Raw genomic sequence first — 12,824 nt, forward strand, 5'->3', positions numbered from 1 at the left:
GGTTTATACGGTAAAGACCCTTGGAAAGGGATTTTTCCTATAGAGTTTGGGAAATACTTGAGGAAAATGAAAAATCTCCATTACGAGTCCCTGCTCTCTGTATGTAACATGGCCATCCTTAGGCCAGGAGTAAGGGAGCTTGGAAGGAGGGAGCCCAGGCCAAATCTCATACACACAGTGTGTGGGCCCTCCCAACACTTTTATACAGATGCTGCAAAGAGGCAGGCAGCCAGAGAGCTGGGGGAGGGCAAGGGAGGGTGAGCTCCTGCTTGAGCCTGTGTAGAGGGGGGTTGCTAAATGAGTATCTGTGCATTCCCTCTGGTCTTTTTCCTCTTTTAAGCACAATCTTTACCCCTTGGCTTCAAACCCGCCCAATGTGGCCCCAGCTCCAACCCTGGATCCATTCATCTTGTGGGGGGCTCATCCTGTGAGGACCAATTTTTACATTACCAACAAAAGCATGTTCTCTGGCCTTACCAAGCTAATTACCAGGGCACTTCGAGGGGAGAGAGATTCGCCTGCTGTTGCAGCTCTGTGGAGCTGATTCATAGGTTGCCCCTTACAGCTCCTGCACACGCCCACGTGGTACGTTATTAACACTTAACAGAGGAAGAGGTAGTTCTACCCTTCCTTAGAGCTAAATCCTGCAAAGCAATATTTAACATATGCGCAAATGCATTTCAGTCACCAAAAAGGGTGACCAATTACCTTTGCAACTAAACAGCAGGCTCGCTCGGCTCTTTTCATCCACCTAAAGAAAAGGCTGAGGGCGCGCTGGCTGCCTAGGTAACCTCCCGCTAGTGAACGCTCGCCGGCAGCGCCCACAGGGCGCGCATCGCATTCACAACTTGGCCCAACCATCAGGCCCGCCTCCCTGACTTGTTGAGAGCCACGAGCCAAGTTTTGGCGAGGGCTGCTCCCCGATCCCTCGGAAACGCGGGACGCGCGCCTCGCTGGATGCCTGGGTGGCGAAGAGACACTGGAGGCCACAAACGTCTTACGGTTTGTGAATACAACCAGCCGTTTCTTAGAGCGCACCTCTGATAAATAAACCTGTTTGAAGCCGACTCTTCTTGCCTGCATTGCCAGTGTAGCAACTTGTCCTAATTGGATTCTAAGGCAGGCTTTTAGGACTCCAACCGTGGGACAGTCAATCACACAAGGCCATTAATATTCATCTGTTGACAGCGGCAGCGCTCAGGGAAGGTTAAAATACGCCCTTACAACACGACCTGATTGTGCAGAACAAAAGGCAAGCGTTCAGAAACTTTCCTCCACCTAAAATCATCTCCCCTTCAGGGTCCAGCCTGTCAAGAAGGCAGATGAGTTTGAGAAGGGGAGGAGTTAAATCATCTTTGGACTCCTGCTCCCCGGGCCAGCAGCCCGGTTTTGGAAACGATTTTGTCAGCCTAGAGAAGAGACGCTGTTTGGAAGGAAAAGGCTCAGCCCTCCTCATTTGGGGGACCCTCCTACCTACTCAAAAGTTTCCCTCCGTGTGTCTTTACCTGCCACTGCGGATTCGGAGATCTGTCCTCAACTTTGCCTGCACTTGGGCCCGCGAGCCTCGGGAACCCAGGCTGCGGAAAGGAGGGCGTGAGGGCAGGTTGGGGAAAGAATGGCCGGAGCCGCGGTCCAGCTGAGGCTGAAATTCTGGCACGTACGTGCGAGCGAGGGTGGCAAATTCCAGAGGCACCAGCTCGGATGTGGGGCGCCAGTTCGCCGAGGCGGGGAGAACCAGCTCCAGCCTTCCCGCCCTCCCCCCAAAAATGGGCGCTCGCTAGAAAGGCCATGCTCGCGGTTCCTCCCAGTCGCACCTTCGCTGACAGCCCAGCGAGCTTGGGAGATGCGGACACGGCCCACATATACCCTTCTCCCCTTTCTCGGGAGACCTGGCCGGGCCCGGGCACGGCGACCACTCCCAGGTGCCCGGCCGCTGGGCTCACGATCGCGGCCCCGCGGGGCTAGCGCGCTCGGGTTACCTCCACCATGCGCCCCTTGGCTCACCGCCGGGCGCGGGGAACGCGCGAGGGACGACTCCTCACCTGGCACCGGGGTTTCAGGCACCCACTTGAGTCCGGGCTGCAGTCTTTGGAAGAAGGAGCGGACCTGGTGACAGGTGGCGTCCGGCGGCGGCGGCGGGGGCTGTGCCTGTCCCGGGCAGTCCAAGCTGAGCAGCATCGCCACCACCAAGCACGCGGTGCGCACGGGCCCTGCCATCCTGCTTCGCCGGGAGCGAGGAGAGAGCGGGAGAGTGGCAGCGGGGGCGAGAGCGGTCCCAGGACTCAGCAAGCCTGGCAGTGGCCCTAAGGAGCGGGAGACGTGCCGCTACCCAGCCGCTGCAAAAGTTTCCTCGCAGCTACCTGGGCGCTGGGCGAGGGCGGGAACGGCTCGGCGGCTCGGGGCGGGGCGGGGTTGACCGGGTTGGGGCGGGGCGAGGAGGGACCGGGTGGGGCGGGGCGAGGCGAACTGCGCGGCCGGGGGGCGGCGGCGGCCGCGCGGCGAGGCTGCGGGCGCGGGGCTGCGAGGACTGCTGGGGCACCGCGGCGCGGGGACCGGGCAGGAGCGGCGCGAGAGGAGGACACGGAGCGCGTGCGGTGGCTCCTGGCCCCGCAGCCCAGCTGCCGGCTCGCCGCCGCTCTACACAGAGAGCTCTGGCATAACTACTGCAGAGGGGCTGCAGGCTCGGGCGCGCTGATTGGCTTCCCAGCAGCCGTCCCCTCTGACTGGCTCTGGGAGAAGTTCCCCAGCCTCACTCCTCCTTCCCGCCGCTCATTGGCCTACAGCCGAGAGGGCTTTTCCCTTTAGGATTTTTGCAACCTCTCCATCCTTCCTTGGGGGTGCGTGGGAGTCCCTGGCTTAGGTATCCCTCCTCCCAGCCCGGTCCAGCTCGTCTCTGGCCACCAGAGCCTCGCAAGAGGTCTTCCTCCTCCGCACAAAATCCACCTCCTCTTCCTGTTCTCTGAGGAGCTTCCCTCGAACCGTTTTCCCAACGCAGCTCTGGCCGGGTTCGGAAACCCACCCCACAAATAGTCACATTCAGGGGCAGCTGGGGACCGCTGGCAAAGAGGGGCAGGAGGTTCACAGCCTGCCTCATCTTTGAATACTGTACCTAAAAAGTCTGACAGCCCGTGGGGCTTACTAGATTTAATTTAATAGAACCACGCAAAGTCAGAGAAGGCACCTGATCCCAGGATGAAATCTGTCTCCTGTAAGGTAGCCCCTGGTGACCTTTCATGAAGCAAAGCATAACTGGTGACAACAAGATAACCTGGGGCTTAAAGTCAGCCTAACTCATTAGAAAATCGTTTCACACAGCAAATTCATTGAGCCAGAGCTAGGCTGCTTGAGAGGTCTCCAAGACCCAAATCCCTACCTCTCCTGTTTAAATTTCATCATTTGAAATCCAGTTCTTTGAAAATCAGATACCTCTCAGAGGAGGAATGTATTTGGTCATTACCCATATGCTCCTAAGTAGGGATCTTTAACTCCCAGGTCCTTTCTGGTGACTCCCACACACACCTAAGCACAATGTCTGGCACATAGCAGGAACTCGATAAGTGTTTGTATAATGAAATGATTTAACACCTCAGTGTGAATTAGTTTATCATCTGATTGTGTTGTCTCTGATCTAGGTAAAAGCAGGTTTAGGTAAGGAAAGAAAAAGGAGAGCCTCCACCCCAGGAATTCTCCAACGAGTGCCAGCCAGGCCAGGGGGGAGAGGTCATGTGCCAGAACTTGTGGACTGAGAAGAGAGGCAAAGGAAAGATAGGTGGCCGAGGAGCTCATTCATTCATTCAGTAACAAATATTTGAATTGCTGCTACGTGCCAGACACTGTGAGATACAAACAGACAGTGGGATACAAAGATTAACCTGTGGTACCTGACCTCAAAGAGCTACAGGTCTTGTGGGAAAGACAACTAAACAGAAAAATGTTAACACAGCATGTGGTAAGTGCTAACATAGAGGCAAATGCAGAGTTCTAAGGGGGTGAGAGGGCAAGTCACAGAAACCTTCCCAGAGGAGGTGATGCCCTAAACTCAGGCTTGAAAGACCAGTAGGAGTTGAGGTGAGAAAAGAAGATGGGGGGAAGGGGGCCAAGGAAAAAGAAGCAGGACGAACAAAGATTCTGACAAGAGAGAGCCTGGCATGGCCCAGTGGGATGGTGGGAGGTGCAAGTAATGGTTTCAGGCTGGGGAGTTAGAAGAGCTACAGCAGCAGAGGTAAGCAAGGGTCAGATGATGCAGAGTCCCCAAAGCATGCAAAGGAGCCTGGGGAACCACTTAAGGAAACTCTAAGCAGGCAGGTGACATGACCTTATTTGCCCTATGAAAAGATCTCTCCAGCAACATTGTGGAGAATGGCTTGGAGAAGGAAGAGGTTTGGAAGCAAGTTAAGAGGCTGTGAAAATAATCCAGACAAGAAATGATAAACTCCTGTGTCAGAGGAGACTTGGAAAGGGAAAAAACTACCGGAGATACTTAGGAGATAGAATTCAAAAGGCACCTAGTGGATCTGGGGGTTGGGAGAGAGAGATTCAAGGACGGAGGGCTCATTCATTCTTTTTTTTCAACAAACATTTGAGTGCAGCCTATGTATCTGGCATTCTTCTCCTACTTCATAATTTTGCCTGGGGCTAGGCCTGCGCCTGCATTGAACATTTGACAAATGACATATCCACTTTAAAAGAAACACCAATTAAGAGTCATAATTTGGCTGGTGAGTTTGATATGTTCCACCTGTGGAGCCCTGTGACCAAAGGGCAGATTGGAAGGCAAGCATTGATTGAATTTCATGACCTCGCAGAGGAAGACATGACCTCCCATAAATTCATGATCTTCCAGAGCTCATGCAACTAACTACAAAGGCAACAGTTGTTTTCAACTACTGGGTACTGAGTACCTTGAAAAGAGGGACTACGACTTCTTATTTTTAATATATACTTTTATATCTAATACACTTTGTATGAGCCAGAGCAGTGCTTCCCAAAGTGAATCCCTGGTGGTATGTGGGCCAGTGAAGTTTTTGGTTTTTTTTAAATAAATATTTGTTGTAATGTGGATCAGAAATGTATGTATATACATAGTAGTGCATCCAACCCATGACTTCATTAGGACAAAGCTAGGTAGACAGTACTGTGATAAATTCACTTCAATAAAAATGTGAGCTGGCTTAAAAAAATATTAAACAGTATTGAGAATACGAGGATATAGCAAAACCTGTGCGGTGGTATGTGAAAGACAAGGATTTGGACTTAGGTCGTAAGCAAACTGACCCTGAGGTTTTGGCAAATATTTCTTTGGCCTTAAAGCTTCTGCGCCGCCTCCAAGCAGCTACATGAGGGTTTTAAGCCGACCTAAGGTAGGAGTTAATTTAACTTTCTAGGCTTAAGGAGTGGTTGCATTTTTTTTTAATAAGTGACTCTCAAAGACTTTCTAGCCTTCCAGCCCACAAGCTGTAACTCTAACAGTGGAATTTCAAGCACTGGAATAAGCACCGAAGAATAGGTTTTTGGTCAGGAAAGCCTGCAGGGGCACTATGGACAGCTGTCTATCGAGTGTGTGGAATTTTACTGACAAAATCCAGTTCCTTTACCAAAGCGTCAGATCTGTCCCTTTATATGCTATATACTGCTGAGATGGGTGACTGTGAATTAAGGTTGGGTTTTCTCTTTCCCTTTCACGTAAACAACTGTCTTACTTTTCAAGGCTCCCTTCCTCATATTAGAAGTCAGGCCAATGACTCATCCTTATTCTTCAACTAGAAGAGACAAAGAGAAACAATCAGTCTAGAAACACAAAAGGATGTGCTGATTGAGCCGGTGTTCACTTTCTACAATTCATGGCTCTGTGCTTTCAGGCCCAGTTGGAAGCATTTAGATAACACCATTGGGCCCCATTTTCCTCTTTGGGCCTCAGAGGAAGGCTACCTAGCACAGCAGGCCCAGAAGAACTTTTCTTCACCTTTCGTTCCTCGTCTCCAGTTTGAAAGAATTCGAGAATTCCCAGCTGTAGCCAGCAGCTATTATCTTGCTGTATCTGGGAGGAGAGTCTGGTTCCATGGCTCCAAAAGCAGCATAAATCAAGGTTTCTGGGAGAGGGTTAAGAAAGGGTGTTCAACAGCTGCCGCCATGGGAGGGGCTCATACATAGCCCTGCACACGGCCACACACGCACACACGGTTTGTCTTGGGCCCGGTTCCCTTTGCCGCCACAGGTGATGCTCTCCCCTCCCCAGCCCCCTGAGGTACACAGTATCCTCTCCTCCCCTTCACACCACCCTCAAAACCTGCTTTCTGAGAAGAAATTTTAAAACTCATCCGCTTACAGGGTATACGGTTGATAGGATACAATGGGGCTGCTCACCCAGGGGTAGGGGTATTTAAACAGGGATCAAAGCTTTAAACCGAAGGCACAGGGCTCTAAAAACTGTGGAATTCCAGGCATTTGCCAGTGGGAAGGGAGTGTTTAAACTGAGGGGCAATGAGGCCTTTTTAGGTACACCTGAAATCACATCATGTAGACAGTTGCTTATATGTTAGGCTGGCGCTGCTAACAGTCAACACCTCCCTAGCCACACCTCTGCACTCTGGCACACAGCCACTTTGTCTCCTTCTCTTGCAGTGTATGACTCCTTTGTGGGACAGAGGGGAGGGGAGGCGCCAGGCACACTGATCCCAATTCTCCCAAATGTATAAGCTATGATCAGAGACTGAATTATGGTCCTCTGGGAAAGAGTGTTCATTCATTCAATCCCGGCCAGCAGGCCAGTGCAATGTAAATGGTAACTTTGTAAGTTGAAAGACTTAAAGCCATTTTGAAAATTGCATAATAATCCCAGGTAGAATTTGGCTCTATGCGTATGGAAAATTAATAGGCCCGGCTGAGATGCTTGCATTATGAGTTGTGGATGGATAGCCTCTCCCCAGACCGGGACTATGCTTTGCCCTCTAAATCCACAAAATGTACTGAGGTTCTCGTAAGTTAGAGTTCAAGACTTTGAAAAAAAACTATTGAGATTTTTATTTGTGGCATCATGTTGATTGCTGCAAATAAAAAATTATTCTATTCTGTCTTCATCTGTATAAGGAATATTGATCTAGATTCCTAACATATTTCTTCATACCCCTAGTCCATTGAGTTTCGTTTTTTTTTTTTTTTGATTGGGCAGATATACTATATGTCTATCTAACATTTTGTCTCTATTGCATAGGAGAGTCGGTTTTCTATTAAAATTTAAGGGGTTTGTAGTTTGGTGATCGAGAAGACGGTAGCTTTAAATCTAAAGGCTGGTGACGCCTGAGGCACAGCTTTATGTGCCACATGGCAATCCACGAATACTTTGTTTTGCTTTGAATTATTGTGTCCCCCAAAATACAGTGGTTCAGGTAATGTAATATATTTATTTTGCTGTATGGTGTGTAGAATCTATAAGTAATTTTACTAAGCTCTTTCTGGGTCTTTATGCTCTGGAACCTGGGTCCCCAATAGGTCAACAGTTGGTCTCTAACCATTGACCTCTCACGTGTTTGCTTCCCTCAAGGTCCTCTCCCATCCCCACAGCTCCCTGGATTCCCAGCAACACATGGGAGGAAGTCAACAGCCAGCCACCGCCACAGACAGCAACTCATACTTTCAGCGGCCTCGTCCATCCCACTTCCCAAGCCTCACCCACAGTCCTAAGTCCTGGGGAATTTCAACAGTAGCATCTCATATGAAAAGGCCATCCTCACCCCTACCCCTAACTCTATAGCTATTGTAAAGTCTATCCATTAGGAACTGTGTTCTTGAGAGGCAGTATGGTTGGGACCTGTAGCCGAAGGAGGGGAAGAGCAGTACCAGACCATTCCATACCTTACCAACCAAGCCCAGAGTCTGCTATACTTGTTGTACCAACACCTGGGGTGACCACTACATTTGCCACATTGGGTAGCAAATGTATGTTTACTTTTTTGTCTCTACCATGACTTGTGAGCTTTAGATGCGCAGGAGTTCATATTAATATCAGAAAATAAAAATAATATTAAGTAAAGTGATCCTTCACTACAGACTGCTTGAGAAGTATTATGCTAAGTATGTGCACGGTGCTTTGGCCCATGGTAGTCACTGAGTAAATGTTTTGTTTTTTTTTTTTAAATTTTTTATTTTTTAAATTAATTTATTTATTTATTTTTGGCTGTGTTGGGTCTTCGTTTCTGTGCGAGGGCTTTCTCTAGTTGCGGCAAGTGGGGGCCACTCTTCATTGCGGTGCGCGGGCCTCTCACTATCGTGGCCTCTCTTGTTGTGGAGCACAGGCTCCAGACGCGCAGGCCCAGTAGTTGTGGCTCACGGGCCCAGTTGCTCCGCGGCATGTGGGATCCTCCCAGACCAGGGTTCGAACCCGTGTCCCCTGCATTGGCAGGCAGATTCTCAACCACTGCGCCACCAGGGAAGCCCTGAGTAAATGTTTTTAAATAAAGCCCTGAAATGCTTTTCTTTACAAAAATAAATTCCTGCATTCCCTAATGATAGAGAGTTCCTATTAAAATCACAAGGCATAAAAACTTTCCAATAATAGGTAGCCCATTTGAGGATAAATGTCTAACTAAAAGATTTCTCCTACAAAAAGTATCCCACAGGGACACTCTTCTTCTGTGGCTCGCTCTTATTCAAGCAATACTCAGAAGTCAGTAAATATGGTTTGCATGAAATTCTGCATCTCAGTAGAACTTGGTGTAAATTACAGATTGGAGGTTGAACTCCACTACCTTCGTGTTTTATTTTCTCCATTATTTCCCCCCTAATTTATGTCATGTTTTCTGTTGTAAATGAAAGAGATGCTAGCCTGTGTACCAAAACATAGCAAACATACCAAAACAAAGCAAGATGATAAGATCCAGAGGGAAGTACTGCTTCCTTGGAATGCCTTCATCTCATTCATTCTTATAACATGTCAGAAGTATAGCAAGTCTCCCCTGCCATAAATAAATTGTATGTCATTACTCAGAAGATTTAAGCTCTGTTGGACGTCTCCAGTCATTCCCTAACTGCTGTTAAACTTATGGTTAATGTCATATGGTTTGTTAGCAGCTTTTTGTCTGGTATTGTTCTGAAGTTGTTTCATGTGGGAGTACCCTGTCTTCCCAAATAGATTGGAATAATTGAAAGAGCAGAGGACCAGCAGTCAAAAGAGCTGGTTTCTAGTTCTCGTTCTGCCACTCTGAGCATTGTGACCCTGAATCAGTAGCTTAACATCTCTGAACCGCAGCCTCCTTAACTGTAAATTGAGGATGGCGGACTACATGCTCTCTAAGGTTCCTCCTACCTCCGACAGTCTGTATTTCTATGACTGTGAACTCCTCGAGGGAAGGGTTCTTATACTTCTGTACCCAGAATCTGGAGCAGTGCCTAGAATGTATAGTAGGGCCCCAATACATATTTATTGAATGAATGGCTGAATGCATCCCTCACAACACAGACCCCAGAAATGGCTCCATAGGAGATTCTCAAGAAATATTTGTTGATTCATCAGTGTGCTTCTTAATCAAAATACTGTGTACAGATGTAGAGAACAAACGTATGCACACCAAGGGGGGAAAGTGGCAGGGGGGTGTGGGGTGGTGGTGGTGGGATGAATTGGGAGATTGGGATTGACATGTATATACTAATATGTATAAAATAGATAACTAATAAGAACCTGCTGTATAAAAAATAAAATAAAATTCAAAACAAAAAACAAAGTACTGTGTACAACATTTAAAATCTAATTTTTCTCCTAACGAGAAGCACAGTAATGCTTGTTGTAAGCAATATTGCAAGAGTGGAGATATAAACAGACATACTTCTGTTGTATTTTATCTCCAGAAATCTAAGTCAGAGACTTTTGTAATTAAGTCATTAAAATTTTTAAATAACTGAGGCTTTGATGTTGACTCTTTAAGATTGTAAACTACTAAAGGTAAGAGACTATGTTTACCTAAATCTTAGTGTATGGGGGTCTAACAAATTATTATATTGTTTGGAAATTATGGTAATAAACTTTTGGGAGTGTTTATTATTAATTTTTCCCTGTTGAAAACCTGTGTCAATCCTATCTATGGAAATCTTTCTGAAATGTATTACATATTTCCCTGCCTTAGTAAAAAAAGTATGTGAAATCTAATCTAATCTATTCTTGATGCTCTGTTATATCTTATTCAATTTTTGTACTATGTCACGAATCTACAGAAATGGTGAGACAGTGAGCTGAGTCTGTACTGGGCCTACTACACATCATGAAACTTGCTTTCTTAAAAACAACAACAGGAATCCCCTGTAATGATTTGTCCCTTCCTCTTTAACATATGATATAGAATGCATAGATGCATGCCCTCCTGCATTAGTCTGCTTTTTACAAATTATAATTCTGGGGTCAAAGGCTAAATTAGCCCTTCCTGGGATGTTCCTCTGGTTTTAGCACTAGTAACTTCAACCTCTCAGTCGATTTCAACCCACTCTCCGGTTTACTTGCTTTAACTTATGTTGCAACACAGTGATCACAAGAGTCCGCTCGGCATGGTGGAATGGGCATAGGTTGCAGAGTTCGATAGTCCCAAGTCCAAATTTTAGCTCTATTACTTACTAGCTGGGGGACCTTGGACAAGCCGCCTTACCTGGCTGAGACTTCACTTACAAAATGAGGATTAAAAGCTTAACCTCGGTTGATAAATGGATGAATAGATAGATCCATGTGATAATACAAGTATAATACAATGCTAATTGTAGAATATAGGTAGTCAGGATACTAGTGTCCACTATAATATTCTTTCAGCTTCTCTATATGCTAGGAAAAATATAACCTTGAAAGGTCTTTGAGAGACTAGAGATAAAATAGGTAAAGCTTCTGGCACATTGTAGGTATTCACATTATCCTGTGAACCTTAAGACTATTTCTTTTAAAGGCCATCAAAGCCAGGTTTGTTTGCTTGTTTGTTTGTAATAAACATTAATTAATTTTTTATTACCAATGTTTGTAGAACAGTCACTATGTTCTAATTACTGGTGACATAGTGATGAGGGCAAAATTTTTGCCCTCATGACCCTTATCCAGTTTTGTTTCGGTTGTGAGTTCATTGCCAGGTTTACCACGATGCCAGCATTGGGAACGCCAGATTATCAAAGTTTCACATGATTCGTAAGTTTGAAGGGGGCATATGCTCTCAGAGGGTCTCCTTTAACTTCACAATCTTGGCCCCAGCTCAGTCCTCCTTCAGCCTCCCTTAAAACAGGTCCACGTGGAGGGTATAAGAGCTAAGCAGTGTTCAGTGATGGCCAGAGTCCAGCAAGAGACCTGCCACAGGCCCAGGAATTCTCAGACACCGATTTGCCTTTCCATTTCCCAGGGCTTAACCTCTGTCGTTTGGCCTCCCCAATTACAATTACATTTCCAGACCTTTTTTTTGGCCTTACCCTCAATTCCCAGCCTTGGTAATGGCTCGTATTTCCTGGATGTAACTACAGGAGCTCAAATTCACTTCTGAAAAAAAAGTTTTCAAACTTGAGCTTGCAGCCAGATCTACCCCAGATTTAAACTTCACAGTCATACTCACATACACTCATACCATTTCTAATTTACCATTGTAGGGAAATATCATGCTGTATTTACTTTTCTTGTTTTCTGTTTGATACTAGGCAATGAATTGAGTCTTCTTCAGAGGAAAAAGGCCAATGATATCCTGACAACCGGAAACAATGCCAGTCCCTCGGCTGATAGTCTGCATGTGGAGGAACAACATTTACCCCGCAGATGGAAGGGAAAGTTCATCTTCCTCGGCATAACTGCTCCTATGGCAAAAAGGTCATTTAATCCCATGCAAGCAGCTAGATAAGATGAAAATATAAAGCAGGATTCTGTGTGCTTCTAAATCAGCTGGGGTTTATCAGATGCCCCTACACCACTCAAGGATGGGAAAGCCTGGGACAGTTAAACAGACACATCAAAGAATGAAGGATGGATTTGCCTATTGCCCTTTTGTATATTTTCACAGAGGTGATTTAGTTCTTGACTCTAAAATGAGGAGAACAACAGGTTATCTTTCTATGAACAGTTGTGTTCACAACTGAAGCAGCCATGATTTTGAAATTCAGGGAGAAGTTCTCTCTTTCTCACTTTACTTTTGCTGCAGATAGAACTTGTAATATTACTGATTACTTTAACACATTCATAGTGTCATTAATACTAAAAAAAAATTTAAGCCTGCCGAGTTTCCTTATCCCTATGCTTATATTACTGTGGATTCTCAAAACTGAGGCAATATATCCATTCATACCATTTTTCTGTAGAATTTGATCTTCGGGGGTGTTTGAATCCAACAAACAGGGATTAAAGTAACGGTAACACACAGTGCAATTGTGTGACCTGACAACAAACCTCTTGATCTGAGAAGGAAGGGTCAAGTTTTCCGGACTACCTGATAATCCCAGTTAAATTGTCTCCTTTTAGAATCTCTTACATTTATTTAAGACTTCATTCTTCTTACAAAGGGCTTCCCCATACCTTATTTGGATTGTTCTTCCCAACAGCCCTCTGAGATAGACCAGGCATGCAAACATTATTACCCCCATAACATTGATGAGAAAACCTCTGAGATTCAGAGAGTAAAGTGATGTTCCCAAGGTCACACAGCAGGTCAGCAATGAAGACAGGACCATAACCCAAGTCATACACCTCCAATACCTCCCAAACTAAAAAATCCCAACAAGCCATGTGGCAGTGGTTTAAAACCTAAATGTCATAGGCAAAAACTTTTGAATGTTATCCAGATGTCTTTGAAAGCCTCACGGGAATCAATACTCACCTTAAAGAGCCA

General features: G+C 46.2%; 1 protein-coding gene across 1 annotated transcript in view; it reads right to left on the minus strand.

The window, feature by feature from the left end:
- The window catches only part of GPC3 (glypican 3), a 426,198-nt gene extending 423,790 nt beyond the window's left edge, over nucleotides 1-2,408 (minus strand). Inside the window, exon 1 of the mRNA XM_082445345.1 lies at nucleotides 2,043-2,408. Coding sequence (XP_082301471.1) covers nucleotides 2,043-2,217 — 175 coding nt within the window. The 5' untranslated portion in view covers nucleotides 2,218-2,408. The remainder of the gene's footprint in view (nucleotides 1-2,042) is intronic.
- Nucleotides 2,409-12,824: the final 10,416 nt, after the last annotated feature.

This window comes from Balaenoptera physalus (assembly GCF_965194825.1).
Source record: "Balaenoptera physalus genome assembly, chromosome: X".
Taxonomy (NCBI): Eukaryota; Metazoa; Chordata; class Mammalia; order Artiodactyla; family Balaenopteridae; genus Balaenoptera; species Balaenoptera physalus.